The sequence below is a fragment of the Mustela nigripes genome, chromosome 14 (assembly GCF_022355385.1).
Source record: "Mustela nigripes isolate SB6536 chromosome 14, MUSNIG.SB6536, whole genome shotgun sequence".
NCBI classification, from domain to species: domain Eukaryota; kingdom Metazoa; phylum Chordata; class Mammalia; order Carnivora; family Mustelidae; genus Mustela; species Mustela nigripes.
In genome coordinates, this window is record NC_081570.1 from 13,166,828 (window position 1) to 13,194,116 (window position 27,289).

The window sequence follows — 27,289 nt, forward strand, 5'->3', positions numbered from 1 at the left end:
AAAAAAAAAAAAAAAAACGGATTCCTGATGGCTGACTCTTCAGGATTCATTTCCATTTTTCCTAAATTAGTTGAAGCTTTTAGAGCTCTCTTCCGAATTACCCGTTAATATTTTCTCCAAAGGCAATGGAGAACCTGGTGAGGAGTGAGAGTGCTATTGCTGACTGTGGTTCCTCCTTAGGACATTGGCAAAATACCTTATTTCCCTGGGACTCGGTTTCTATAGTTGGGGGGGGGGGGTATTGCCCGCATTATTTCATGTTACTCCTCTTTCTCCAAGTCACACCCTTTAAGACACTTTGGGGAATTTAAAGAGTGAGGAGAAAAGGAAGCTCTGTTAAGCGTAAGGTTTTTTTTTTTTTTTTTAAGATTTTATTCATTTATTCATGAGAGACACAGAAAGAGGGAGGCAGAGGGAGAGGGAGAAGCAGGCTCCCACAGAGAAGGGAGCCCGACACAGGGCTTGATCCCAAAACCCTGGGATCATAACCCAAACCAAAGGCAGATGCTTAACGGACCCAGCAACCAGGTGCCCCTAAGCGCAAGTCTTAAAGATGGTAAAGACTGGAATTGGCGTCTGTCCCTCTGAATCCTTGGAGAAAACCCTAGTGGGGAGCAGGGCAGCTCACAAGAGGCAGGGTCTCCCTAAATTTGGCCATTAATAGGAAGAAACTAGAACACTGGACAAGGTCAAATCTAGAGTCCCAGAAGGTGGCCCTTCGTGGGCACCATAAAAGGAGGTTAAACAAAGGGGTAGAGGTTATGATTAGCAGGACCTCAACTGAAACCAGGCGATGCCAGTTACTCGGCCTGCGATCGCTCTGGCTCGCTCTTCCCCTTCTGTAAAGTGTGTATGGTAATAAAGTCTGCTCTATCACCCTCCAAAGATTTCACCGTGAGGTGCCCATATAACAAGGGATGTGAATTTTCCCTATTTTATCACCAGCTGGCTAATGGCTTTGTTTTGGTGTTTATGCAACCCTCAGGCCTCTTGCCCTTTGCCCATCACTATTTTATCCTCAATTTAAAAAAAAAGAAAAAGAAAAGAAAAGAAAAAGCACCATCAATTCTAAGACATTTCACTTTATTTAAAAGAAGCCAATATACAGGATATAAAGGGCATGATATTTACAACAGTACAGTAAACAGGTTGGTTTCCGGTAGGATCAGTAGTCTTTCAATGAGTATAAACCCCCCCTTTCCCCTTGACACTAGACCCAACTGGCAGACAAAGAGTAACAGTGGGGTGGGATAGGACTGAGGGATACAAAGTTTCCCTGGATGGAGCTAAAAATCAGGTAGATGCTAAAACGTCCACAAAGGGGTCTTGCTGGGGGTGGGGATGATGCCTTGCCTCATTTCTCTAGAGGGCCCGGCGGTGGGAATGGCGAGGGATTTGCCCAAGACTCATACACAGCCCAGGGCCAGTCCCGAACCTGGAAATCCTCCAATCAAAGAAAATTCCCCTTCCGAGAGAATCAGCCTTTACCCATACCCACCCAACTGCCTCCAGACTCCCCATGTCAGGAGGATTGCTCGGGCTCTCAAGATGGTGGAAACCAGGTCTGAGGAAGTCCCAGCATCCAGGTTCCTGCCCCAGACCCTCGGCCTAGAGTGGGCACCGCTGGGGCTGGGTGGTGGGCAACTCCCAGCCCTTCCATTCCTGCTCCAGTTCCCGGACCACCCGGGACTCACTAGGGTCCAGGCCCCAAGGAAACTGAGCGCCCCCTGAACCAACAGTCCCATAGTCACCCACGGTCCGCTGCTTCTCAACCTCTCCCAAATACAGCTGACCTGGCAATGGACCTTGGCACACCAGACCCATGTCGCCGAACAGAGCCCACCCTCTGAGGCAGAGCTTGTCCCCTACCCGGTGCCCCCTCTCCCCTCCTCCCTACCCACCTCCATTCTGAATTCCCCGCTGCCCACCCACTCCCACAGGTGCCCCCCACCCCGAGACTTTCAAGGACCGAGGAGCTGGAGGGTGTGTCAAGGAACAGGGAAATGGGGGTGAGGTGGGACGTACATAGGCTCTGCTAAAGCTGCTCACAGATGCAGGGGTGGAGGGTGGGGAGGCCCAGGAGACGGGAGGGGCACTGATCAAATTCAGACCAGCAGTGACACGCGTCTTGTTCACGGGAGAACACCGGGCTACCAGAACTGCCTACCCTAGATTTAAAAACCCTTTCCTTTCATAAAAATAGATGAGAATCTCTTACTTTATAAATAGATTACATTTAGCTTAAGTTACACCTTATTACCCCTGCCCCACACCCTCTCCCCTCTTCCAAGCCCAAGTGGTTTGCTTCTCTGAAGGTCAGAGCTAAGTCCACGATGGACTGGCCCTTCAGAGACCTCAAGATATATTGCTACAAGAAAACAAAATGTGTTTACTTGCCAATGTTTTGTGGGTTTTTTCCCCATTTGGAGTCTCAGAGGAGCATGTGTGTGTGTATGTGCGTGCGTGCACGTGTGTCTTCCACAACCAGGGAGCCAAAAGGAAGCTACTCTCCCTGTCCCTCCCCAATCCTCTCTTTTTATAAAACCCCCAAAAATAGGAGAGTGAGAGAGGGCGGCACAGGAGAGCCCATCTGAGAACAACTTTAAGATACCAATGTCAATATGACACTGGGCTTAGAAATAGAAATTTGAGTATTTACAGCTTTACAAAGGACGGAGCAGTTCGTCCCAACCAGACTGGGGGCTGCCCCAGCGCGCGTTGGGGTCTCTCTTGGCAAGCTGTGGGCTCATGGCAGGGGCACGAGCAAGGGCCCGCTGGCAACAAACTCAAAAAAGAACTTGGTGGGGAGAGAGGCAGCCGGGCTGGTCAGCCACATTCTTGCCGCCCCCAACACCCCGCGTCCACCTGCCCCAGATCCGAGCTCCCCAGGGCAGAGCAGCTCTGGAAAACCAGCAGGAAAAAGCTGCCTGGCCAGCGTCCATGTCTGGCTATTGCCATTCCCACACTCCCTGACACCCTAGTTCCAGAGGCAAACGTCCTATGTACATGAGCATAAATAACACCACTGGATACCGACAGCCACGGTCCCCTTCGGTACCCCCGAATACTTACACTGCTGCCTTGTCTTAACACTACAGACAGCTCTGTCGCCCTCCCCACCACCTTGAGGAGCAACCCAAGCCTGGCCTCTGCTCTGCTTCCCAAACCAGGTCATTCCATGACCCCCCTCAGCCCCAGACAGAGGAGGCCTGGGGATGCGGGGGCGGTGGGGGGGGGGGGTTCCTCCCGGAAACGGAAAATCTTTCCAGCAGCTGAGGTCCACGCCCGACTTTGGTTAAAATAAAACTAAAACTAAAACTGCAACACTAAGTACAATAATAATCAGGTATGTTTGAACCCTGTAACCTTTAGAACAAGGGTCAGTGAGGAGGAGGGCCAGGGGCTGTCTCTCCTCTGAAACCACTGTCCCTCTGCGTACCTACCCAGGGGCTGTCTAGCTGGGAACGGAAGCCTCTGGGCCAGACTGCCACAGGGGACCAGCAGGTTCCCTCGACAACCACAAAAGAAAAAGAAAAAAAAGAGAGAGAGAGAGAGAGAGAAACTCACAATAAAGGCCACCAAGTTCTGATAAATAAAAATTACATATGGTCACTAACACACATGCTCTCTCTCTCATATATATATGTATATGTATATATATATAATATGAATATTATGTACAATGGTTTTAAGACCGCAAAACAGGTGGAGAAACGGAAGAGAGAGAAGGCCCTTACAGTCGCTGGTACCCTGAGGAAGAAAGACAGGGGGCTGCCACCCGATTTACAGTCAGAGGCCCTCCTCCGCCTCCATAGGAGAGAGGTAGGTGGGGAGTTCTGGGCCTCCGGTGCATTTTGCTTCTTGGACCTCCAGGGGGAGCTCCTGGGCCAATTAAAAAAAATTTTTTTAATTAAAAAAAAAAACAAAAACACAAAAATCGGCAATCATGCCCCCAGGAGTGGGTACAGAAAGAAATTTAAAAAAAAAAAAAAAAAAAAAAGCAAAACCTGCTCATCTGGCTCCACACTGAGATTTGGCGGGTGGCCTCCACAAGGGGCCTTCTGACCCAAGCATTGGGGAGATACTGGCTCAGGTTAACTCCCCACACTGGTCGGTCAATCTAGTCAGGGATGGAAACAGGCTTGCACATGGCCATGAGCAGAACAAAGGATGGTTCTCACACTCCAGCTCCACTCCTGCCTCCTCCGATCTGCCCGCAGCCCCTGCTGCCTCTCCCCCGTCCCTTTCCAGTGCCCGCCAGTGGCCGAACAGCCCGCGACTAGGGGCGGTAGAGAACCAAGCAAGACAGCGGCAGGCGGGGCCAGCCCAGCCCCACGGCGGAGGGCTGGATACCAGGCCTCACCCCCTCCAGGCTTTCTCACAGAGAAATTACAAATCTGTAGCCCCTTATCACTGGCTGGGAAGGGAGAGAGAAACATCAAGTCATCAGGGCAATAAAAGACCCCTCCCACCCCCACAAAGGTCCCAAGAAAGCAAGCAGTCAGGTGGGCCGATGGCCCTGCAGCCCTCCCCGGCCCCCGGCCCCCCGGCCCCGACCTCACTACCAACCTTGACAGAACCCCTACTCCCAAGTCAGTGCTCACCCTCAGAGGCTGCGAGACAGATCGCCCTAGCCTCCGCCTCCCTGCCAGCTCCAGCGGAAAACCAGGAGTCTGGGCAACGGCCTACCTTCCACAATGATATAAGGCAAGCTGCTTTTTTTTTTGTTTTGTTTTGTTTTGTTTTGTTTTGCATAGTAGTTTAAACACAGTGAGACTCCACTTTCCCGCACAGTGCCTTGTCCCTCCGCTGCGCCACTCGATCCAGAAAGAAAATAAAATTTTGTCTGCTCTCCCTCCTCCTATCTTTTCTCTCTTGTCAGTAAGTAAAAACCCCCACCCAGGCCTGGAAAGGTTGCAGAGGCAAACAGCTCCTTCCTACGGATGGGGAAGTGGACCACCCCTAGGCCAACTCAGGTCAGGCAGAGGAGGGGGGGGGCAGAGCTCAGGGCCAATCAGAGAAGCAGGTGGGAGGGGAGAAATCCACATTAGATCAGGCCAGGGGCCCCCCTGTCCCCACCTTAGAGTTTTGTATAAAAACACCTGCTAGGAAGAATTCTTTGGAGCTCAAAGTGGCTCAGCTTAAGGGAAAAGGCACAGTTAACACTGCATCGTCCGGACAGAAGTCTGCATTTGTAACGTGGAGAACAATAGAAATTGACAGCACCATTCCTTGGGTGGGTGGATGGAGGCGGGGCACTGGTTGGTGGTGGGTTGAAGGAAGGAAGCAGCGGTCCCCCGGGGCCTCCAGAGAAGGGAGGGCAGGGGGAGTCTGTGTGGTGAGGACTGGAGCCCCACTCCAAGAAGCCTTCCTGGCCCCATGGGGAGAGGGGCAGAGGCGCCATCACCAAGACCAGCAGGCACAGGGGGCCTCCGTCATCAGCTGACCATGGGTTCCACATCCGCCTCCCGCTCAAACTCATCCTGGATCTCGTCTGTACTTCCTGAGTCACTGCTGGCCACGGAGCTGGGAGATGGTGAATTCCTGGAAGGCACAAGAGAACAGGGGTCATGCAGAGGGCAGCCTGGGGACTCCTGAAGGGATCCAAGGGGCAGGAAGGACTGAGCTGCCCCTTGCATAAAATCTAATCATTGGTGATCCCGCCCTGAGACCCCGCCTTCACTCTGCTCTCCTTAGAATCTTCTAAGCTCACGGAGTTGATTGTGGCCCTCCAGACCTCTCAGGTTCCCCTGCATGGCCTCTAAGTGCTCTGGGCACGGACAGTTTCCCTGGGAGCAGGAACCATGGATCGAGCTCTGGTCCTACTCTCTAACCACCTAACACAGGTCCAGGCACACAGTAGGTGCTCAGTAAACCCTAATTAACTCGCAGGAGGCCACATGGGTCCGGATCCTGGCCCTATCCTGGATGAGCAGGGGGGGCCAGGAGCAAGCTGTTTAACCTGTTCCTCCATCAGAACATGGAGGTGACGGAGGTGATGACCGTGGATTCCAGGGACAACAATGAGCTAAAGGTATGACATCCTGAGCCCAGCCCCTTCCCCCACTGAGCTGCCCCTCCCTCTTTTATAACCTGAATGACGGTCATAATAATAAGAACGAGTACAATGAACACATCTGTGCTTCCTGCCCAGCATCTCTCATGTACCATCTCATGTTATTACTGGCGTATCTGTTTCCCCTAAAAGGCTGTGTTCCTTGAAGGCAAGAGCTGTGTCTTTGTTTTGGCATTCCCTGGCAAACACAAGGGGCCTGAGGCATGTCAGTGTCCTGGGGACAGACCCAGTGGCCCTTGGTGGGAGGACAGGAAAGGAAGGGAAATTGCTTCCCACGGACACCAGGAGCCCCATCAGCAGTGATGCTGAGAAGTGCCCTGCGTCCCTCTTCTACCCGGCGACTGGGCAGAAGGTGGGGCATGAGCCCCAAGAGGGCGGGGGCTGCAGCTGTTCTGTTCATCACTGTCCCCGCGGCCTGGCACAGAGCAGGCCTTGGAAATGACAAGCTGCTGAGTCAGTGGGGGCAGGGCTGCTGCGGGAGGTGCGCGGGATCAGATGCCCAAGTCCTCCCTCACACAGCAGGTGGCTAATACTGGATGCGTGAATGGATGGATGGATGGGCTGGGCAGACAAAATGGACCAGGCGATAAGACGCAGCCCCACAAATCCCCGCCAAGGACGCCGCCACTGCACCCGCAGGGAGAAGGGGCCAGGCACCTGTCCGCAGAGCCTTTGATGAGCCGGCGGCAGGTCTCCATCTGCACGTCCAGCCCGCGTTTCATGCTGCACATCTCCATGTACTCATGCAAGTGCCGGTTCATGTCACTCTTGGCCGTGGCCAGCTCCAGCTGAAAGGCCGCAAAGCAGGAGAAAGGTGAGGCCAAGTCCCCCACACTCAGGAACCCTCAGCCACTTCTTCCTCACGTCCTTGGTGGCTCTGAGGCCACCCTGGGACACCACACCACACCCTGCACTCTCCCCAGGCTGGACCCCAGCCTCAGAACTGCTTGCAGGGAACAGGGAACAGCTGCTTAGTGACTCGAGGGGCAGCCTGCATGGGGTCCCCCAACTCCACCTCGCCCAGCTTCCTGCCCTGCTTTATACAGACTTGCTTAGGACAGTTCTCAGGTCTCTGTTGTGTTTCTGACCCTTCTCCTCTACCAATGACAGAGCCCCCAGGGAAGGCTTGGCCTTCTCCCTCTCCAGCAGTCACTCTCACTGAAAGATGTGGCCAAGCACAGGCTCCACGGTGCAGACAGCCAGCCTGCAGGGTGCTTCCCGACAGGAGACCCTGGGCCAGCCAGGGTCTCAGTCAGTCTCCTCTCCTCTGCTGCTCTAACAGGGTACAGTACCCACTGGGCAGGCCGGAGACACCCAACCACCCCTAGGCACGTACAGGGGCCTGTGAGTACTAGCGAGGCTTCCTGAGGGCCTAGCGTCCCTTGATGTCACTCAAACGTCTTCTCTCGTTGTTTGGGATCACCCTCTCTGTTGCATAACATAAAAAACTCTCTGGGACAGACACGGATCACCACCCCCATGGGTTCTATCTTATACCAGGGAAAACTGAGGCCCTAGGAGGGGTAGGACCCGCAGGGAAACACAGGCCTCCAACTTGTGAACTTGTGCGCACACCACCCTACCAGCCCCGCCCCCCCATCCCCCTCGACTGCCATCAAGACCTCACATCCCAGGAACCTCACCAGGGGCTCGAGAGCCCGAGCCCTCACCTCGATCTGGCCAATCGTTTCCTGGTACTCCTTGTCTCTCGTCTTGAAGAAGGATTCTGTCTCGTGGATCAAGTTGCCCAAATTTTCCTCTTGCTGGGGACACAGAACAAAGGGGACCAATGAGTCGGGTGGCGCAGGCTGCCGGAACGAGTGGGGACGGGGCGGGCTGGCCGGCGTCTGAGCAGCCGGGCTGGGGGCTCACCTCGCCTTGCAGGTCGATGCTTGGGTTGCAGTTGGTGAAGTCTTCCCAGAGCAGCAGCGTGTCTTCGTTCTCTTCCCACGTCAGGCTGTCACAGTCATCGTCAAAGTCAAAGGTCTCCCGTCTGTGGGATCACAGCAGAGGGCACCGCTGACCAGGAGCCCGGCTGCAGAGGCCAGGACCGGGGAAGAAAGGGCGCCGCCCCGATGGGTACGCTCATGCCGGGGGGCCGTCCCACACAGATAGGGGTGCCAGCCAAAGAGGACACATGCCCTATCCAGCAGGGGTTGGGGTGGGGGGCTGGTCAGCCCTTTTAAAACACAAAAAAGCATTGCTATATTACTTATACCATTTAAAATGTCTCTTTGTAAAGATGCCAGTCTTTAATCAGCGAAGACTAAAGATATTTTCCCCCCAAATCCAATCCGGTGACAGTTTCATTCACAGTTTCATTCCAGCTCATTTCTGGAGCCCCTACTTTCTAAGAGGCGATTTCTATAGCCTTCTCCGTAACTCAGGTTGATAATATGCCCATTTTACAGATGAGGAAATTGCAGCTCAGAAGAATAACCCACTTGTCCAATGTCACACTGCTAGCCTGTCACAGAAACTGGGGTGGAAAACCAGACATCTCCTACCGCCTTTTCTCCCCTGAGTAGGACACACCAAGCACCCATTATGTGCTGGGTGTGGGACCGGCCGCCAAGCATATGTTACACTGCGCTTTGTTCCCTCCTCCCAACATGCCTATGAGACAAGCATGATTCTTGGACCCATTTTACAGATGAGGAAACTGAAGGCTGCAAGGATTAGGTGGACTTCTGGACCAATGCATGATGGAAATCGGGCCTGGATTCAAAGCCTGAGTAACTTCGGGGCTTCCCGATTCACTGGAACTGGAAGCAGGGTAACGGACCATACGGGCTTGCCTGGGATGGAGGGTTTTCTGCCCTTCTTCCCCCAGCTGAAGGGAAAACTCGATCGGATGAGATGGGTGATGTCTGCAGGGCTTACTTAAATCATTTGATCGATCGAATCAGCCACAGAGGAGAATGGGGGTCCCAGGGCTCTCAGCCGATGTCTCCCCACCCCAATGCTCCAGGCCACTGCTCCCTTCCTTCCCATGATGGATCAGGCTTGGGGGCCACGGGGCAGGGCCCAAGAAAAATTTCTGGTTAAAAGCTGCCTAGAGGAGCGCCTGGGTGGCTCAGTAGGTTAAGCCTCTGCCTTAGGCTCGAGTCATGATCTCAGGGTCCTGGGATCGAACCCCATACCGGGCTCTCTGCTCAGCGGGGAGCATGCTTCCCCCCTCCCCTGCCTGCCTCTGCCTACTTGTGATCTCTCTCTCTGTATCTTTTAAAAAATAAAATAAAAAAATAATAAAAATAAATAAAAGCTGCCTAGAGCACCTCCTGGAGGCTGGTCCCCCACCGAAAAGCAGTTTCTGCTGGAGCCTGTAGGTGGCTCCGTGAGCCCGGGGACCAGAGCCGGGCCAGGGCTGCTGAGGAAGGCGCTGCTGGCCTGGACTCGTTCCAGATTAGCCCCTGGGGTCCACCGTCTCCGCAACACATACTCGACCGCTGACTTCACTTCCTTTCTAGCGTCTGGGATCTGAAGGAAACCCCAGCTGAGGAATGAGGAGCCAGAAAGGACAGGAAGACAGGCCAGAGAAAGGGGTCGCGAGATGGGGAGGGCGGGGCTGAGGAGCTGGCCGTGGTGCAGGGAGAGTAGTGAATTCCTCCCCTTCTCCTTGGTCTGAAGCCGAAGCAACAGATTTTGATCAAAACAAAACAGCCCTGACACGGGGCACATTATTCAAAGACTTCAGTGGAACTAGCCAGGGGCAGCCTCTGGCTTGGGTCTCAGCCTGGCCAGTAGCCGATGGAGATGCTGGGGGTGGGGCCAGCACCCTGAGGGGGGGTGGGGCGGCAGGGGTCAGCATGGCCTTGGCCAGCCCTTCAGGGGTGGAGGGGCAATCAGAGGATATATATAGAATGTATATTTTTTATTATTATTATTATTATTATATATAGTTTAACCCAGGCCATGTCACAACCCAATAAATCCCATTGGATACTGAACCCAATTCAGGCCAGTCAACCCCAGGCACCCCGACTTTGCATCAGACCTCCTCTGTACAGCAGTAGCCCAGCTGGTGGAGGCCCCAGACCCAGCTCTTGCGACTGTCCCTTTCAGTCCACCCCATTCCCAGGCAGCCTAACTATCCCTTGGGGATTTTCTGCACATGGGGACCATTTCTTCAGTGAAGCCCTTTAATTCACCCGAATGAACCCAGCCTGGGTGTGTGGGCTGGTCAATTCTGCCTCAGGCTCAGGAATGCCCAATGCCCGCTACCATGTTTAGAAAACCTGGATCCCACCAAGGGCTCCCTTCCAAAGGCCCTGTCATCACCAAAAGATTGAGAATATGACATTTGGACAGGATGTCAGAAGACAGAATCAGGAGTCCGGGAGTCTCTTTGTGACACTCTAACAGCAAGCCCGCAAGACACAGCGTCACCTTAGTTCTGTTCCCAGGGAATGACAAGTACCAGGAAGTGTCACACAAACCCACCCCAGCCCTGGTCAGACTCCTGCCTCCCTAAGTCACCTGGCTCAGCAGCAAAGAGACCAGGCCAGGGAGTATGGTTGCCGATAGGGCCGAGGGGGACTCTCTTCCGAGAGCAAAGACAGCTAGCTGGGGACAGAGGACTCCACCGTGGGTCAGGGGCCCAGCTCTATTCCAACTCCTGGCACGCCCCTCTGAACTTGACTTTCCCCACTGGAATGTGAAGGGGCTGGGCTGAGTGGCCTTTGGACTCTGTCATGCTAAGCCAGCCCCATGGCTCTGCAGGAAGCAGGAGGGAGACCCAAGACCTGGCTTCTGAACCAAGCATGAGGTCAGAGGCAACTGCCTAAAAAACAGGAGCTCCTAGGGAGGGGTTCTGTGGGGTTTTGTGACGGCTCCTTAGAGCCCAGGGCTCAATCGTAGCTCTGCTGTTGGAAACCCAGAGTCCTAGGGCAGGGAAAGTATGAGTTCTCAGGGCCCAGGGGCCCAACCACAAGGGGCTGCAGACAGGGAACAGGTAAGAGCAGTCGGAGGGGCAGGAGGAAATAAATGTAGGCCCCAGAGACCCTGTCCCAGCCCAACCCACCAAGTCCAGGCCCTCAGACAAGCCCCTAATGCCCGCAGGTGCACCCTCCTCTTTCCTCCCGCAGCCCAAGTCAGGGGACCTTGTGGATTAGCGTCAAAGGTGGGTCTGGATGGAGAACACAGACTGGACAGACCGAGGACGTTTGGTGCATGTCCGGAGCCGGCCTCAGCCCGCCTGGTGGGCCCTGGTATGGGGGTCGACCCAGCGATCCCACCTCGGGGACAACCAGTGGGAGAGTAAGGCTCGAGCCAACAGGACCCAGCACTACCATTAAGCCTCTTCTGAAAATGTGAAAGTCCCCCAATTATGACCATTGAGGATAAATCCAAATTCTTTCAGAACCCCATGCTGGCCAGTCAAAGCACTGCCAGAGCAAGCCACCAGTGGGCAAGCTGGTGGAGTGGAGTGGAGCCCTGGGGGGCTGGGGCTGCAGAGATACTCACAGCTGGTTGAACATGCGTTTCATCTCATCTGTGATGTTCATGGAGCCGACCTCGTCATCCGAGAACCGGTTCACCTCCCCGTCCTGCTCGGAGATATCGTCATCCGAAGCCACCTTACGCTCTTTCTTTTTGGGGACCACCTGGCAGGGGAAGGAAGAGATGCAGGTTAAGTGGGAGGCTCTGCTGGGAGGGAGGGGAGGCTGGGAAAGGAGTCGGCATCCCACAGGGATGGATGGAGCGTGGCCGGGGCAGCCACTGCTGGCAAAGATGCAGAGCTCCTCTAAGAAGCAGGTGGCATTAGCAGGAAGCGTGAGGCGGGACACATGCAGGAAGGACAGACAGCCTGGACCCTTCCCTCCCCCGGTGGGCGGGCTGGCTCAGCTCGGCCCTTCACCAGAGCGGCAGCCCCACAATCTGGGGAGAGGAGTGGGCCAGACCCGGGGCACAGAGTCCCCGGGGATGTCTCAGCGCCAGCCAGAGAGACAGGGAACCCCTCACAGAGGCCCGGAGGGCTCCACGCTTTCAGAGCCCTCCTGCCCACATGCAAAGGCAAAGGGCAGGCAGCCCGAGGGTCCCCAAGCTTCCTCCATTCCAAGCAGACAAGACACAAGCACACCAAACAAAGCCTGGAATGGTCACCCCTGCTTCCCAGCAGAGGGGCGGCAAGAAGGCACGGAGGTGGACGAGCCCAGATCGCTCACGCTACACCCAAAGTCACACACTTAAAGCGACAACACGCTGGTCTGCCCTGGGTTCAAGCAAAAGCCAAACCACAACCCAGAATTCAAGAAGCAGCCTTTGGAGAATGACACGTGCCCTTCGGGCCGCTGGACTAGCCCCCAGGCCCTCCCTAGAGGACAGCCCACCAGGACTAACTGCCCCACCGCCCTCTCTCGAGACACAGCCTTGCTCCTTGAGGGCTAGGGGTACGCCCTGAGGGATTCTTCGGTGGGAACGCAAATCAGAGGCCACCAGATCCTCTTGGGAATTCTGAGACTCATCTGCCCGGTGCTCCCACAGCCCAACCAGGACTCTCAACCTTGGCGACGGCGCCCCGCAGGCCTGTGGACCAAGCCCCAGAAGGTCAGGAGACCTGAGTGCCAGCCCCAGCTGGGCCTGTCCCTTCCTGAGCCCGTCACATCACGGGCTCCTCAGCCACAGGATGAAGCATTAAGCCCGACGAGCCTACGAGTCGCCACGTCCCTGACTCTGTGTCATCCTGGGAGGCCAGAGCGGGGGCCAACACTCGCTCTGGGGGCAGGGGAGTGGACAGAACTGGAGGGGAGGAGGGCCTGGCCATGCAGGGTGGAGGCCGGGCACGCGGGGAGGGGGGCGGTGGCAGGGGTGCGGGGGGGAGTGGCGGCCGGTGAGCAGGGTGACCCTATTCACCTGGAAGATCTTGGACACGTCTTCCGAGTTCCGCTGCTGTGCGACATCGCACAGCTTGGCCGTGATATCGATCCGGCGACAGATGTCCATGTCCACCTTCATGGCCTTTTCTTGGATCTTTGTGTCCAGGTCTGTCATGGGCTGCAGGGAGGACAGCAGGGGGTTCCGTGAGCGAGGGCTGGAGCGAGCGTAGGGGAGGGCACGGGCCGGGGGCGTCGCTCCCACGCTCCTGCTGGCAGAGGGGAGCGCAGCTCCAAGTCCAAGGGGGAGCCTGGACAGGGAGGGCGGGGCCAGCGCTGCTCGGGTTGGGGGAGGGGGTGGAGAGGTCACAGGAGCTAAAGGCTTTGACTCCGAGGGGACAAGGTGAGACCATGTTTGCCGGCCTCCCTAAGCGCTGGAAGGCGTTCCCTCAACAGACACAGTGCTAGTGTTTATTTTGTCAGAGCAAGGAGAAGAGAAAGACACCTCCCACTCTTGAAAGACTTCCCTTCTCTCCCACCCTGTGTGCCCTGCCTGTCCCCCCACACAGAGGGGGGCCAAGGTGCCGAGGTGGCGCGCTCTCCCCGGGATTCCTCCCAGGGTCGACCGCGGGGCCTCACCGAAGACGAGGGGCTCCCTTAGGAGCCCGGCGAGGGGAAGCCAGGTGGGCTCCCCCTGCAGCAACCCCCCCCCCCGTCCCCCTGCCAGAGGTTTCTGCCAGCCACACCCAGCTCCACAGCCCCCAGGACCAGAAGCCGCATCAGGCTGAGTCACCCGCCGTCGGGCTCCTTCTCCTTTCTGGCTGCCCTCCCTACGTGCTGCCACTGCTTGAAGGTGGCCGGAAACCCGGGTCCCCAGCAGGAAGGAGGCTTTGCCAACAGCCCTCCGCACCTACAGTCACTCAGAGAGGTTCCAGTCTTCAAAAGAATGCTGATGCTGGGGTTCCCCAACTTTACAAAGCAGCCCTACTGCAGACCGCAGGCCGGGGGAGCCCCCACAGCTGACACAGACCAGACCCGGGGGCCTCCACGGTGCCCAGACATCGAGGCCACGGCCACCCTCTGCCCTCAGCGTGGTGAGCCGGGACCAGTGGGAGCAAACACACAGACCGTCAGAGGAGCCCGGGGGAGGGCGGGATGGGTTAAGCAGCAGATTGATTAATGCATCTCTACTCAGACCAAGGGAAGCGGAAGTGGGGGGGGGGGCTGGTCTCCGATGCATCCGTCATCCTCACGGGGCAAACGCAGCCAGCCAGGACTCTAACTAGAAGCCGAGCTCTGGAGCCTCGGAGTGAATGAAGCATTTTGCATGATGGGTGTTGGGGGGAGGGGGCGTCATGATGCCGGGGCGGCTGCCGGTGGCACTTACGTCACTCATGAGCCCCTTAAACACCACGAGCTCGGCCTTGAGCCGCTCAATCTTCTCGTTCATCTCCTCCTGGATGGCTTCGGCCTCCTGCGCCGCCTAGGGAGGACAGAGATGGGGAAGGGTGATTTAGGGGACCGGGCACCCTGAGGGCTGGGAAGGGCTGGACACCTGCCGTCCAACCGGGCCAGGCACACGCCTGCCAGCAAAGGGGTGCTGAGGACCTCCCCCCAGCCCGGCTTCCTGCAGAGCCCAGTTCACTGGCAGGGTACCACTCAGCGTAAAACACTTCTCCAAGGACTATTTATCCTATGGAAAAATCCCCAGTAGATATTAAGGGAAAAAAAGAACCAGTTAATATAATAAGTGATTCCAGTAAGTTAAAATGTGAGGTGGGTCCCTGTGAAATTGCCGATATTTGACCATCTCCCACCCCCAAAATGGCAACGCCACACGTGCCCACCTAACCAAACAAAAATACGTGGAATACACGTGTGTTTGTACAGAAAAGACAGGTCACCCGGCAATCTGTCAATTGGGTATGTGGGGAGGTGGGGGGTAGAACTGGAAGGGAGTTTTATTCTTTTCTCTACGTTTCTGAGTTTTCCAAATATTTGACCGCGAACATGTCATATTTGTAAACAGAAAGACTTCTGTTACAAAACAAACGGAGGGCAGACATTCATCCTTTTCTGTCTGTGTCTTGACATTACTTGATTCTATCTCTTAGAAGATCTGTGCCTTAAATATTGGAAAGCAATGTTTAGAAACGTTTTAAAGAACTTTTCTTCTCTCCTCATGGGGTCGCTATTCAGAGGCGGAGAAGGTGAAGTTTGCCGCCCAGTGCACCCAGCAGGTGGGTGTGAAGCAGAGCCCAGACCCAGAGCTCCCACGCCAGAACCACAAGAGAATATTCGCACCGGGAGCCCCCCCACTCCAAGGCACAAGGCATTCGGCCCCCAGTCAGTTCTTGCAAGCTGGGATTGGGCAGCTCAAGAGACCATCCAGTCCTGAACTCAGGTGGGGAGGTGAGGGTCCGAAAGAGTCACAGGACCATCGCCCAGCAAGCAGGGGTCAGTGCTGGGACTTAGACAGACTTGCCTATTCCCGTCCCTGAGCTTTTCTACAACACTATGCCAGGCCCTTCCTAGGTCCGAAGCAGGGGACAAGGAAGAGGCCTCGTGGCTCCACTTAGGAGCGACTGAGAGAGCAGGGGCGGCACAGTGCAGGGGCTCAGCGGGGACTGGCCTCCGACTTCACCTCTCGGAGACTGTGCCCCTGGGCCACACGGTTCCCACAAGCCTCTCGTGGTCAGGACCTCCAGGGGCACTCACCTCCTGCAGCGTGTCCACCATGGTCTGCAAGTTCATGCGTTTGGCGAGCTCCTCCTCCCACCTGCAAGAGCCAAGAAGGACAGGTGGTCAGACGGTGGCCTCCCCGTGCCAGTCCGGCCCTCAGATACCATGCCAGCAGCCACCATGGGCCTGTCTCCAGGCTGGGCAAGCCAGGTGCTGCCGTGAATCCCTCCCTGCCTGCCCTCCGGGAGCTCCCAGTCAACAGGAAGGGGACAGCCAGGTCAACACATAACCATAATTTCAGGCAGGGGTGACAGCCGCCAGGTTCCCAGCATGAGCACTGCACCCCGGGGAGATGAAGGCGGGAGGGACCACCATCTCCCCTTCACACAAACTATAAAGTGCCCTGCAAATGCCATTGCTCCTGCCCTTGCTAAATGATCCCGTACGGCCGTGGGCGCTCAGGAGCCGGGCTGTAGCCAGCGCCACAAGAAAGAAGCTTCTATTGTACCAATGATCATCACGGTCCGCAGAAGTCTTTCTGTCCAGCAGCAATCCTCACCAGCCAAGAAATCCCCTACCCAGCTACATATCCATGTCTCACAGAGAAGGAAACTGAGGCTCAGAGAGGTTACGTGTCTTACCCAAAGACACTCAGCTGGCTAGCACATGGGGCTGGAATCCAAACCCTGGCCTTTTTTATTACATTAAAACAAAAACAATAAATATAGCTCGCACTTAGTCAGCGCCTCTGCCAGGCCCCGTTCCAGAGCTTTCTGTGTATTGTCTCATTCCAGCACACGCTGGTTAAAGCCGGACAGGAAAGAATAAAGGGCAGGAGGCACCCAGGGGCTCACAGGGAACCCCCAACATGAACTGGAGGTAGAATGAAATGTTAATAATCATAATCACTGGGGGCGGCTGGGTGGCTCAGTCAGTTAAGTGTCCGAGTCTTGATTTCAGCTCAGGTCATGGTCTCAGGGTCATAAGATCGAGGCCCACATGGGGCTCTGTGTTCAGCCAGGAGTCTGCTTGAGGTTCTCTCTCTCCTTCTGTCCCTTTCCCCCATCGCCTCTCTCTCACACAAATAAATAAGGCTTAAAAAAAAAAAATCATAATTAGCATCCCAGCACCAGCTCACCCCAACTGAGAGCTTACTTTGTACCAGGAACCATTCCACGTGATATCATTCAATCTTCCTGACAACCCTTCAGCACAGCTGTACAGCTGGCCCATGTCACGGATGCAGAAAGCCGGGCATGGGTCAGGGGCCCAAGGTCAGGGTGAGGACAGGTGGAGTCAGGACTCAAACCCAGGCTCGAGGCTCCAGACTAAGCATAGGCAGCCTCGCCAAGCTCCCCAGAGACCCAGGATCCATCAGAGCCCCCCCCCCCACCTGCGCCCCACCCCCCCAGCTCCCTTCTTTCCCCACAGGGAGCCTGGGACAGGTTCCTTCCCTCCCCGCATCCTGGGACAGACAGATGAGCTCCACGCTCTGCTCACCCTCTGTCCACCTCCCTACATGGCCTCCAAGCAAGCAAGTCTGGAAGCCTTTTAGGATGCTGTCGGGGCCAGCTAAAAATAGGCCAGAAGGGAGGAAGGGTGCGTTACGTCACTGGCTTTTAGAAACAAGAGAAAATGGACACTGTTTGCACACACAGAGGAAAATTCCTCCTCTCCCCCGCACGCTCCCCTTCCTCCCGTTTCCTCTCTAACAGCCCCCCCCGGCACTGGCAGCCAGGCCTAGACCTGCCATGGGCTCCGGGGTCCAACACCTGGCAGGCACGGGGCCGGGGCACCTGCCAGGGATGAAGGACACAGAGGAAGCTGAGGAGGGGCAGTGAGAGAGTGTGAGGGTGGAATGCAGGTGAGACCATCTCACGGAGCACCCCCCCTGTACAAACAGGGAAACTGAGATCCAGAGCGTACAGGCAATTTGCCCGAGGTCACCAGGTACGTCCCAGGCCCACCATGGGAGAGAGGGGTCCCAGGTGGGGAGAGAGAGGTTCACAGGTCGCCCTCCACCTGCCCGGCAGCACGGGGCTCCTGGGCCTTCTGTCAAGGGAGGCCAAGGCCCAGAACACGGGTCCGAGCTGAATCATCTCTCCGGGCCCTGCTGCTCTGAGGGGGGCAGGGGACTCAGCTCCAAGCCGCTGAGATGAGCAGGTGCAGGAAGGGCTGTGACCTGCCTTCCGCAAACAGCAGGAGCCACAGAGGAGGGGGCAGCGAGGGGCAAAGGTGGGGCACCCAGGGGCCCCTCACCCCTGCACACCTGCTTCCCAGACAGGCTCCTGGAGATGCAGCCCGGCCGCTCTCACTTTTCCTTCAATCAGGCTTCTAATGAGGTGCCTCGGGCTCCACAGACCCTTGGTACAGAGAGGGAACATGAGGCCCAGAGAAGGAAAGGGACTTGCCCCCAGTCAGCCCCGAGAGAAAACACGAACCAGGCCTTGGGATCTCCAGACAGCAGCAGGAGTACCCACCCCAGATGGGCCAGGCCGGTCTGTGCCCCGTGCCCTGCGCCCCAAGCTCAGTGCCTCACACACATCGGTTCTCATGAGATATATTATTAACCTGCTCGGGTAGAGAATTTTCCCCAACTCCATCCTGCAGGTGTCAGAGCTGAGGTTCAGAGAGGCGAGGCAACTAGCCTCGGGTCACACAGCTAGCGAGCAGGGACAGGATGCACGCGCTGCCCGTGCTCTCAAGCAGCAGTGAGTCTCGGGCTGTCTGGGCACAGCAATCCCCTGGGGGTCGGGTCCGGGTTCGGCAGGCCCGGGGTGGGACAGACATGCCGCATTCCTGATGAGCTGCCCCTGACACACGCCCCACATCTCACTGGTGTTTCTAAGCTGCACCCCGACAGATGAGCTTTGCACCAGTGATTTCACGGGCCTTTGTATTTCCAAAGCCAGGCTGGGTGGGCAGCCGGCGGGCCTGCTCCCAGAAGACCTCGTGCAGAGCCCTGCGTGCCCGCGGCAGCTGGCTGGCGGGCCCCATCCGAGGCCCACAGTGCCGCGCCTCCTGGCCGTGGTGGAGAAAGCTGGCTCTGCCCGCACCAGCGTTGACGGTGCAGAATAGCGGTGCCCTTCAGCTGCTCTGGCTGACTGCGGCGGAAGGACAGCAGTGACAGACTGCTTCAGGGATCCCAGACGCCCCACGCTCGCTGCAGCCCAGCCCCGGAGGGAGCAGGCGGCTTAACCGAAAACTGGTCAACCAAGCTGCGGCCGCTTCGATTTCAACACCTGTCCCAGGGACGGCCCCCTCCCCCGCCCTGGGTCTGCCCCGGGAATGCGGTTTCAGTAAGGACGGGTGTTTGGGACAGAGGCGCCCACATAAGCGAAGATGGGCAGCACAGAGGCCAGGGAGCAGCCACTGCCACGGAGAAGGGGACACACCCACTGCAGGCCAGGGCTGGGTCGACATCGTGCCCTTTGCGGCTCTCCCAACCGGCCCCTGCTGAGCAAAGGTGCTCACACTGTCGGCTGTGAGGGTACGGGGGAACCCCCAGCCCCGTTTTACAGGTGGGAAAATGAAGGCCCAGAGCATGGAGATAAATAACTCCAGCCAGGGCCGAGGTGGCCTGAATCACTCGGAGCCACCCCTGCCCCCCACCCGACCCACTGGCTCATGAAACTTCCAACTTCCCACATCCCAGGCCGCATGGCCATGGGACCTCATCCCACACGCTCTCACCCAAAGAGCCAGCCACGATGAGGGGGACAGGGACAGACGGCCCTCCATCTTTTCCACCTCCAGAAAGTGCTCAGGGCCCCACCCCGGCATGCGTCCGCTGTGCCCCAGCCACACCACGGGGACCTGCTCTCGCCCCCCCCCGCAGCCTCTCCCTTCCCCCCCTGCAGACACCCTCAGACAGCGGTCTCCAAGGCCAGCTCCTCCGACGGCTCTCCGTCCACAGCCATGCACGGCGGCATCTGCAGCTGGCAGGCAGACGACAATGGAGGAGGAGGAGGGGGAGAACGCAAACAGAGCAGTTAACCCGAACCAAGCATGCACCCCTGCCACGCAGCCTTCCTAGGGCAAAGCTCACTTAAACGATACTCACGATCGCCTCTAGGCCCCATTATTATTTCCATGTTACTCATGAAGAAGCTGCAGACCAAGACCATTACCCCAGATCCCACAGCTAGGAAGGTGGGGTCGTGTCTATGTCATCCCTTTACTCAGAGCATCTCCAAAAGTGAAGGCTGGAAGGGGCCAGAGTTCACCTAGTCAACAACTCTGAGGGTAGAGTTAGGGAAACTGAGGCCCAGGGTCACACAGGGAGTAGATGGCTTTGTGCCCTCCATTCCCTTAGCCCGGGCCATAGCTCACAAGGAGGGAGGAGGAGGGATGTGAGAATGAACACAGACTCAGCCTCTCCGAGCACCTGCCTCCATCTCTCAGAGCCTGGGTCTCTCCACCTGCACATGGGACAGAATGTGGCCCCAGCACATACCAGGGCCACTCAAGAAAAACCCATCCAGTTCCCACACTCTCTGAAGGTCACGTGACCGGCCCTCAGCTCTGGCTGCACTGGACCTCAGGGCCCATCTCCCGGCCCCAGCCCAGGTTCCTGCCCCCCTGCAGCTCACTGCCCCAATCTCTCCACTGGCCTGTGCTCAAAGCTTCCCACTGCCTTGGAGTGAACAGGAAATCAAGACCCCAGCAAGGAAGGGGCTGATGCATGGCACCCCCGGAGCTCCTGGAGTGCGGCCCAGCGTGACCCACGGCTCAGCGGCCGGAAAGAGTAGCGTGCAAGGGCCGCCCTGGTGAGGGTCTCTGCACCAGGGCAGCGGGTAAGCAGGGGTTCAGACCTGGGAGTCCACAAATCGGGAACTTGGACGTGTGTGCAGCAGCAGAGAGAGGCCCTCCAGCTCCCATCACAGAAGTTTTAAGACCCCTGTGCCCTGGCCAGATGGGGCATGAAGGAAACAGGAGTGAGAGGCCTGTTCCGGTGGGCGGAGAGGCTCAGAGGAGGGACGCCATCATACAAATCCTCCGAGGAGTTGGGCCTAAGCCTGGGGGTCCGGCCCTTCTGCCAGGGCCAAGGACTGGCTATAATTACCAGTGCTGCGCCCACTGCCGTACTCCTGCTCCTAAAACCAGCCGGCACTTGATAAGGAGCCTAACGGTTGTATGGATTTATTGAATGAATGAATGAATCCGAACCACATCACTCCTCAGCCCTCCTGCTCACTTCTGTCTGGAACATGCTCTGCCTACACACCACACGGACCTAGGGGCTCCCAGGAGCTGAGTTCCCAGCACTGGGCTTCCGCTCAGCTCTGTCCACTGCAGGGAGAGGAAGGCCGGGGGAGGGGCCACCAGGGCAGGAAGGGGGCAGGGAGAAGAAGAAAGCTTCCCTCCCCCACTTCCCACCGCCCTAGGGGCTGAAGAGCGGAGGCAGGGACTTGGGACAAAGAGGGCCAGGAGAGGAAACGACCCTACAAAGTGACTCGGAGACTGAGGTCTGGGACCTCGGCACCTACCTTAGCAGAAGGAGAACACGTGTGAGGCCAGGGGCAGGGACAAGGGTAGCGGCACCCGCCCTGCCCAGATGTGGTCTCCCCGCATTCCAGAGGAGCCAGCAGCAACCACAGGATGGACGAGTAGTCCAGCAGGCCACTGGCGGAGGTGGGGTGAAGTTTCACCACCAGCCTCCCCACCCCCACCTCCCATCCCCCAGCCAGGGTCTCCCCCCACCATCAACCCCGATGACACACAGAGCCTCAGGAAAGGGGCTGACAAAGCCTGGCCTGCTGGGGGGTGGGGCGGAAAGCCAGGCTGAAGTCACTGGCAGAGGGACTGACTCACAGATTTTTCACTTCCTGTGCCGTCAGAGAATGGAGGTCTGGGGCCCCCGGCTCCAGAGGAAAGTGGGTACAGCCCCAGAAAAACAATGAAGGCTTCAGGGAGAGTCCGGGGGGCTGCTGGGGAGAAAGTCCTGGAGATGCCTAGGCACCAAAGTGCTCAGTTTGAATCCTTCCCCCCTCCACTTCCCAGCGGTGTGACCTCAGGCAAAACAATCACCCTCTCTGGGCCTCAGTTTCCTTATCTCTGGCATAAGAAGCACTCTACCCCTTTGCAGGGTGGTTGTGAGGACTACATAAGGTGGGCAGTGGGGGCGAAAACACCCAGTCCCGCCCCCGGCGAAGAGCAGACTAAATGTCTGGCAGCTCAGTGTGAACAACGATGGAACGCCACAGCTGGCTCCAGCGCCCAGACCTCAGAGAGCAGGGAGGGTGGCCCAGGAATGGTCCACACCTTTCCACGGAAGGTAAGTGGCAGGCACACCCTGGCTGACTCACTCAGGTGAGGCTAGGTTAGAGCCCGCAGTGGAAAACTTCGTTCTGGGCCAAGCAGGAGTCTGGCCTCCGGTGGAGGGCCGGTGGCAGAGAACAATTTCCACCCAGAAGGACGGGGAGCTCACCCCTTTGCAGCACAGCTGGGGGCAGAATGCCGTGACAGCCAGGGGCATGCCCGGGCCATCCTCCTGCCCACCTGTCTCCCTGGGCTCCGCCTCGCTTCTGTGTAAGCCTCACTCAGATGGACCGTGTCCCACCCCTGGCCACACTGCAGAGCCGGGGTCCAGACTAGCATGGGGGACAAGCCCATAGACAGACCAGGGGACCCTTTCTTCAAATCCAGCCTCCCCAAAGCCCACGGGCAGGAGATCAGAGTGGGCCAATGGAGCCCAACTTATAGATGAAGATCCGGAGCCCCCCACCCTCTTAGCTTCCGCTGAGCACCCCCCGGAGAGCTTCAATGTCACACTGAGTCAGCTTCCCATGCCCCAGCACCCCCTTGTCTCATATCACAAACAATTCCCACTTGTGGCAGAAAAGAAACACAGATGAGCAGGAAAGGCAGTGGGGGTGGGCAGGGCTGAGAAGACAGCCCTCCCCCCAGGCCACTAACAGCTCAAATTCCCCTCTCCATCCTGACTTCTTCCTCTCCTGTGGCTCCCTCCAGGAGAAGGAGGGCTGGGTGCTCCCCTCTATGAGCAGAGAGCCCCCCCCACTTCCCCGAGCCCCGGGCTCACAGGTACCTCCTTGGCATGGCTCCCCTGAGGCTCACTGCCCTCCCCCTGCCTGTGCTCAGCCCCGGACCCCAGGGAAGGGACCCTGCACACATGTGCCCATCAGCATCCTGTCTGCCCAGCTGTACTCCGCCACTCGGAAGGAAACACAAATTAAATGCCAACTGATTGTCTCCACGGAGGAGGTATTAAATTAATGTGCGCACTTACCCAGGGCAGCCGATTCCATTACGGACGGGCAGTAATGGCCCGGAGAAGGCCCCCGCGTAGGCTGTGAGCTGCTGGTGGGCCATGGAGCAGCGACCATGCCACGTGTGCACCCCTGCACACACACGCACACTCATGTACATGTGCACACGTGCACACACAGGGCAGCTTTCAACCGGAAAGGGCGGTCCCGTCCAGGGAGCCCAGCGGACAGGGCTTGCCAAGAGCAGCTTGGGCCTTCCAGAATCAAGGATGACAGGAGTCTCTGTGGACCGCACTAAGAAGGGCAGGCAAATTGAGGACGCCGGCTGCTACTCTGTGATTCCTGGGGGCCTGCTAACCACTACCTAGGAACCTCAGGTGCCCCGTCTATGAAATGGGGGTGGCGGTCCCACCTTGTGGGGTACATGGGCAGACTCAGTAAGCTCAAGGGAAGGGACACAGGCATGCTTGACGGACGATGGCCATTCTTACAACTCTTGTCACCCCTGCCTGCACCTGCCTCGGGGAGGGAAACACAGGGTGGCACGACCCAGGCCGTAGGAGCAGGGGCACTTCCCCCCACCCACCGACTCTGGGGATCTGGAAGCCCTGTAGTTCAGCTGCCCATAGTTCTGCCAGCAAGCTGGTGAAAGCAGACCCTTCCCATGGACTGGGAGGTGAGCTGCATGAACTTGTGCACACTCTCCCTCCCTGTTCCCAGGCCCCAGGGGCACCCTGTGAGGGGCAGCTGGCTGACTTCTGGGGCTCTGCCTGGGAGCCACCAGGCCTTGAGACAGCTGGGAGGGAGAGGCTGGCAAGTCCTTGACTGGACCCCATTCCCCAGGCCCACATGTCCTTGGGCAACACAGCAGTCACCGTTGTGCAGGAAGCCCTGAATCAGATCCTGTCTCTGTCCCTAACCTGCTGAGTGACCCTGGGCGAGTCCCTTCCCTCCTGAAGCATCACTTGCCCACTATTAAAGCAATGGGGTCCAGCTGGATAAATTTGAAGGGCCCAAGCGGCCAGGCCAGGAAACGTTTTCTGTGGTCCCCCAGCAAAAACGCCACGCTGACTACAAAGCGATCTGATAAACCAGGAAGTCTCAAGCCAGCTGGGGCATCAGTCTTTGAGCTCAAACCAATGTATACCAACATATGCAGCAGAGAGAAGGGCAGGGGCTGGGAAGGTCCTGGGATCAAACCCCAGCCGCATGTCCTGGGACAAGCGACCAGCCCTCTCTGGGCGTTGGCAAGACCACCCAGGTAGCGTTGGTCTCGTAGGGCTTTTTGCAACTGTTCAGTGGACTCGTGTATGATAAGAACCTAGAACAGTGCCTGGCACACACTGTCCCATGAGCATGCACTCAGTGTCCTCGTCCTCCTGACCTCCCAATGACAGACGGTCAGGGAGTTCCAGAGACTGACGGAGTGGTCCTGGACTGCACGGCAGGTGCGACACTGGAACCCAGAACTGGCTGACTCCGGAGTCACTGTGCCGCCATAATAATCAGGATGTTGGTATGATGACGAGCTAGAGGCCACCATCATCTGGCTGGGTGACTGGAGGCACCTGGGGTTAGCGGTGGCAGAAAGAAGAGACCACTGCCACCAAGAGACCCAGCCAGTGTCCTGCCTCTGCCCTCTGGCTGGGCGACTGGAGGCACCTGGGGGTAGCGGTGGCAGAGGGAAGAGACCACTGCCAGCAAGAGACCCAGCCAGTGTCCTGCCTCTGCCCTCCACGCCCCCAGACCCTCCCCAAGAATGAACGGGCATGTGACCAGCCCTTTGTCCCAACAAAGGCCACCTGATGGCAAGAGAGACCAGGGCAGGAGACGTCTCACCAGCCTGAGCCCAGTTAGTCTCACAACACCACGCTGGCAGGCATAAGGCATACTCGTGGGCTCAGAGAAGCCCCCAGTTGCCCACCCAATGCCAATCTGAGGTTCTGGCCGATTCTACGAGTCCCATGTTCCAGTTACCCGGTGTCCATATTCGCCCAGATTCCTAGCGCCACTCCCACTTTGGTGGCATGTACTGAAACCCCTACAGAGACCAGGCAGTTCTGCGAGCCTGTAACCCTGAGCTGCGTGCCGGACAGCACCCTTCTTCCATCGCCACTGTCTGGAAACCACACCCGAGGGGGCTCTACTGTGCCCCCCCAATAAAAACCAGACCACTTCTAAGAAGGAAAGTAACTCAAAAGGCATCTCCTGGAGAGGAGGAATCTGCATCCCAGATTGTAGGCCACTATTTTCTAACCTCTTCCAGGCTCGCTACACCTTCACCACCTCCTCCAGGGAGCCCTTCCTGACTTCCCCGGGTGAGTCACTAAGTCCATCAGGGGGTTCCAGTCCTGGTACATGCCTTCCTCATGGCATCCAGGGAGCCATAAACGGCGACTTCCCTGCCTCTGCCATCACACTCACTCTGCTAGAAGGGGAAGACTTATACTGACTGGAAAATGCTTATTATGTGCTGGTCTAGTCACTGTTCTCCCACCTGAGCTCCGTGAGCTAAGCGTTTGCGGGCCCACTTCACCGAGGAGCAAACAAAGGTCCAAGGGCAATGCCTGGCTCCAGGTAAAGCCCAGCCCATCTGACTTTCCAGCCTGAGCAACCTCTCAGGGGTTCAGCCCCATGAACCCCTCTCCCCACCATGCCCTCCAGCACACTCCAGGTTACCACCCGGGATCTGATGCACAGATATGGACTCGTGGGGTCTCGATCACTGACTTGGAAAAGAGTTGCTTACCTGAGGCACCTGCTTTGCCAGTTTACTCACTTCCAAGACCCCAGAACCCAGGCGGAGAAAAGCCTGAGCATTCCACTACCAGTGGCCAAGTCTAATCTGCGGGCAGCCCCACCACCCAGCCACCCTGACCACTGGCACGTGACCAGCCAAAGAGCTGCTGGATTTGGAGTCAGATTGAAACAGGTTCAAATCCCAAAATGACCAGCCACAGGCTTCCAGGCAAATGATTTCTTGCCCCCGAGCCTCCTTACTTAAACATTGCGACACAGGGATCATGGAGGACCCTGCTCAGGGCTGCTCCAGTCTAGGAAAGAGGTGATAGATGTAGGCGCTGCTTCCCTGTCCTGTCCTGCTGCCACAAGCCAGCTCTGAGCTCTCCCTGGGTCTCAGTCTCTTCATCTGTAAAATGGTCTGTTTCCCGTGACTCTGGGGCTCTACAGAAACCGTTGGTTTGTCATCAGGTCCCCAGATGCTTTGCTTCACCAGCCTGGGATGCTGGGAAGGGCAGGTGTGTGTGTGCTGCTGTATCAAGTCATGAAGCACTTAGTACAGAGCCCAGCTCCCAGTAAACGCTCAACTGATGGAAGCTATGATTAGCCATGGGATGGGGTCTTCCCGCCACGGAGAAAGGGTGGGTGGCAGTCCACTAAGTGAACTGGCCACGGTCCCGGGGCACCAGACAGGGTACATGGAGGTCCAACTGAACCCCTGCTATCAATGCCTGGTAACACACAGAGCCATTGACCAAAGACACAGGAGGACTCATCATCGTTCTGGCTTCCAACCCAGTACCACATCCCAGCAGCGACAGAAGACCTGGCCGGTACCAGGATGCCGCAGAGGATGAATGTTGGGTGTCTCAGGGTGCCAGAGCCCAACAGCCTCACAGCGTCCACTGCTACCCAGCTGCATCTGGCTGTTGGCTTGCAGACCATCTTCCTTCCCCCATGACAGTTTCAACAAACATTTCCCAAGTGCCTGCTCAGGGAGCCAAGTGCTGGCATTGGGGGGCGGGGGACACAAAGAAGTGGATTCAGGGTATCTCCTCCCACTGAAGCAGAGAGGCCAGCTCCAGAGCTCTCTCTAGCTGGCATCTCTGACTCCCTTACCCTCAGGTCCTCAATCCCTCGGGCCCCAGGGCAGGAAGGTCTGCGCACCAGCTGCCTTGTGACCCGGAAACGGGGAAAGAATGGGCCATGGCTCCCGGGCTGTCAGGGCCAGGCAGCATCTTTGCCCTGCCCACAAGTAGAGGGGACCTGCCCCTGCCCATCAAACCCAGGAATCTACCCCCACACTGGAGACAGAGGGAACCACGTGGCTGGGGGAGAGGGCTGGAAGGGAGACTGATCACTCTGTCCCTTGCTGTATCGTTTTCTTCTAAGTCATGGTAAAATGCAAATATAAAATTGGCCATCATAACCATTTGTAAGAGCCCAGTTCGGTGGCATTCAGTATACCGACTGTCCACCTCTGGAAGCTCTACACCTGTTAAACACTAACTCCCCATACCCCCGGGCACCCAGCTTTCTACTTTCTCTCTATGAAACGGACTACTCCTAGGGACCTCCCGGAAGTGGAACCATCCAGTATTGGTCCTTTTGTGATTGGCTTAATGCACTTAGCGTAAGGTCCGTGGGATTTACCCATGCTGGAGTGTGTATGAGAATTTCCTCTCCTGTGTCTTTTCCAATTTCAGTGATGCAATGTGTCCATTGGTCAAAAAAATCAAAGGCATTTA

The 27,289-nt window shown here is 57.1% G+C and overlaps 1 protein-coding gene across 2 annotated transcripts in view; it reads right to left on the reverse strand.

Moving 5' to 3' along the window:
* Positions 1 to 4,780: 4,780 nt before the first annotated feature.
* Positions 4,781 to 27,289, reverse strand: part of IFFO2 (intermediate filament family orphan 2) — a 43,985-nt gene continuing 21,476 nt past the window's right edge. Inside the window, exons 2-9 of one of the 2 annotated variants that reach the window (XM_059376414.1) lie at positions 15,610 to 15,670; positions 14,279 to 14,374; positions 12,932 to 13,072; positions 11,543 to 11,682; positions 7,949 to 8,069; positions 7,747 to 7,839; positions 6,734 to 6,864; positions 4,781 to 5,544 (exon numbers count right to left, since the gene is read on the reverse strand). In XM_059376414.1, coding sequence (XP_059232397.1) covers positions 5,439 to 5,544; positions 6,734 to 6,864; positions 7,747 to 7,839; positions 7,949 to 8,069; positions 11,543 to 11,682; positions 12,932 to 13,072; positions 14,279 to 14,374; positions 15,610 to 15,670 — 889 coding nt within the window. In that variant the 3' untranslated portion in view covers positions 4,781 to 5,438. The remainder of the gene's footprint in view (positions 5,545 to 6,733; positions 6,865 to 7,746; positions 7,840 to 7,948; positions 8,070 to 11,542; positions 11,683 to 12,931; positions 13,073 to 14,278; positions 14,375 to 15,609; positions 15,671 to 27,289) is intronic. The other variant, XM_059376415.1, reaches the window with a different exon arrangement.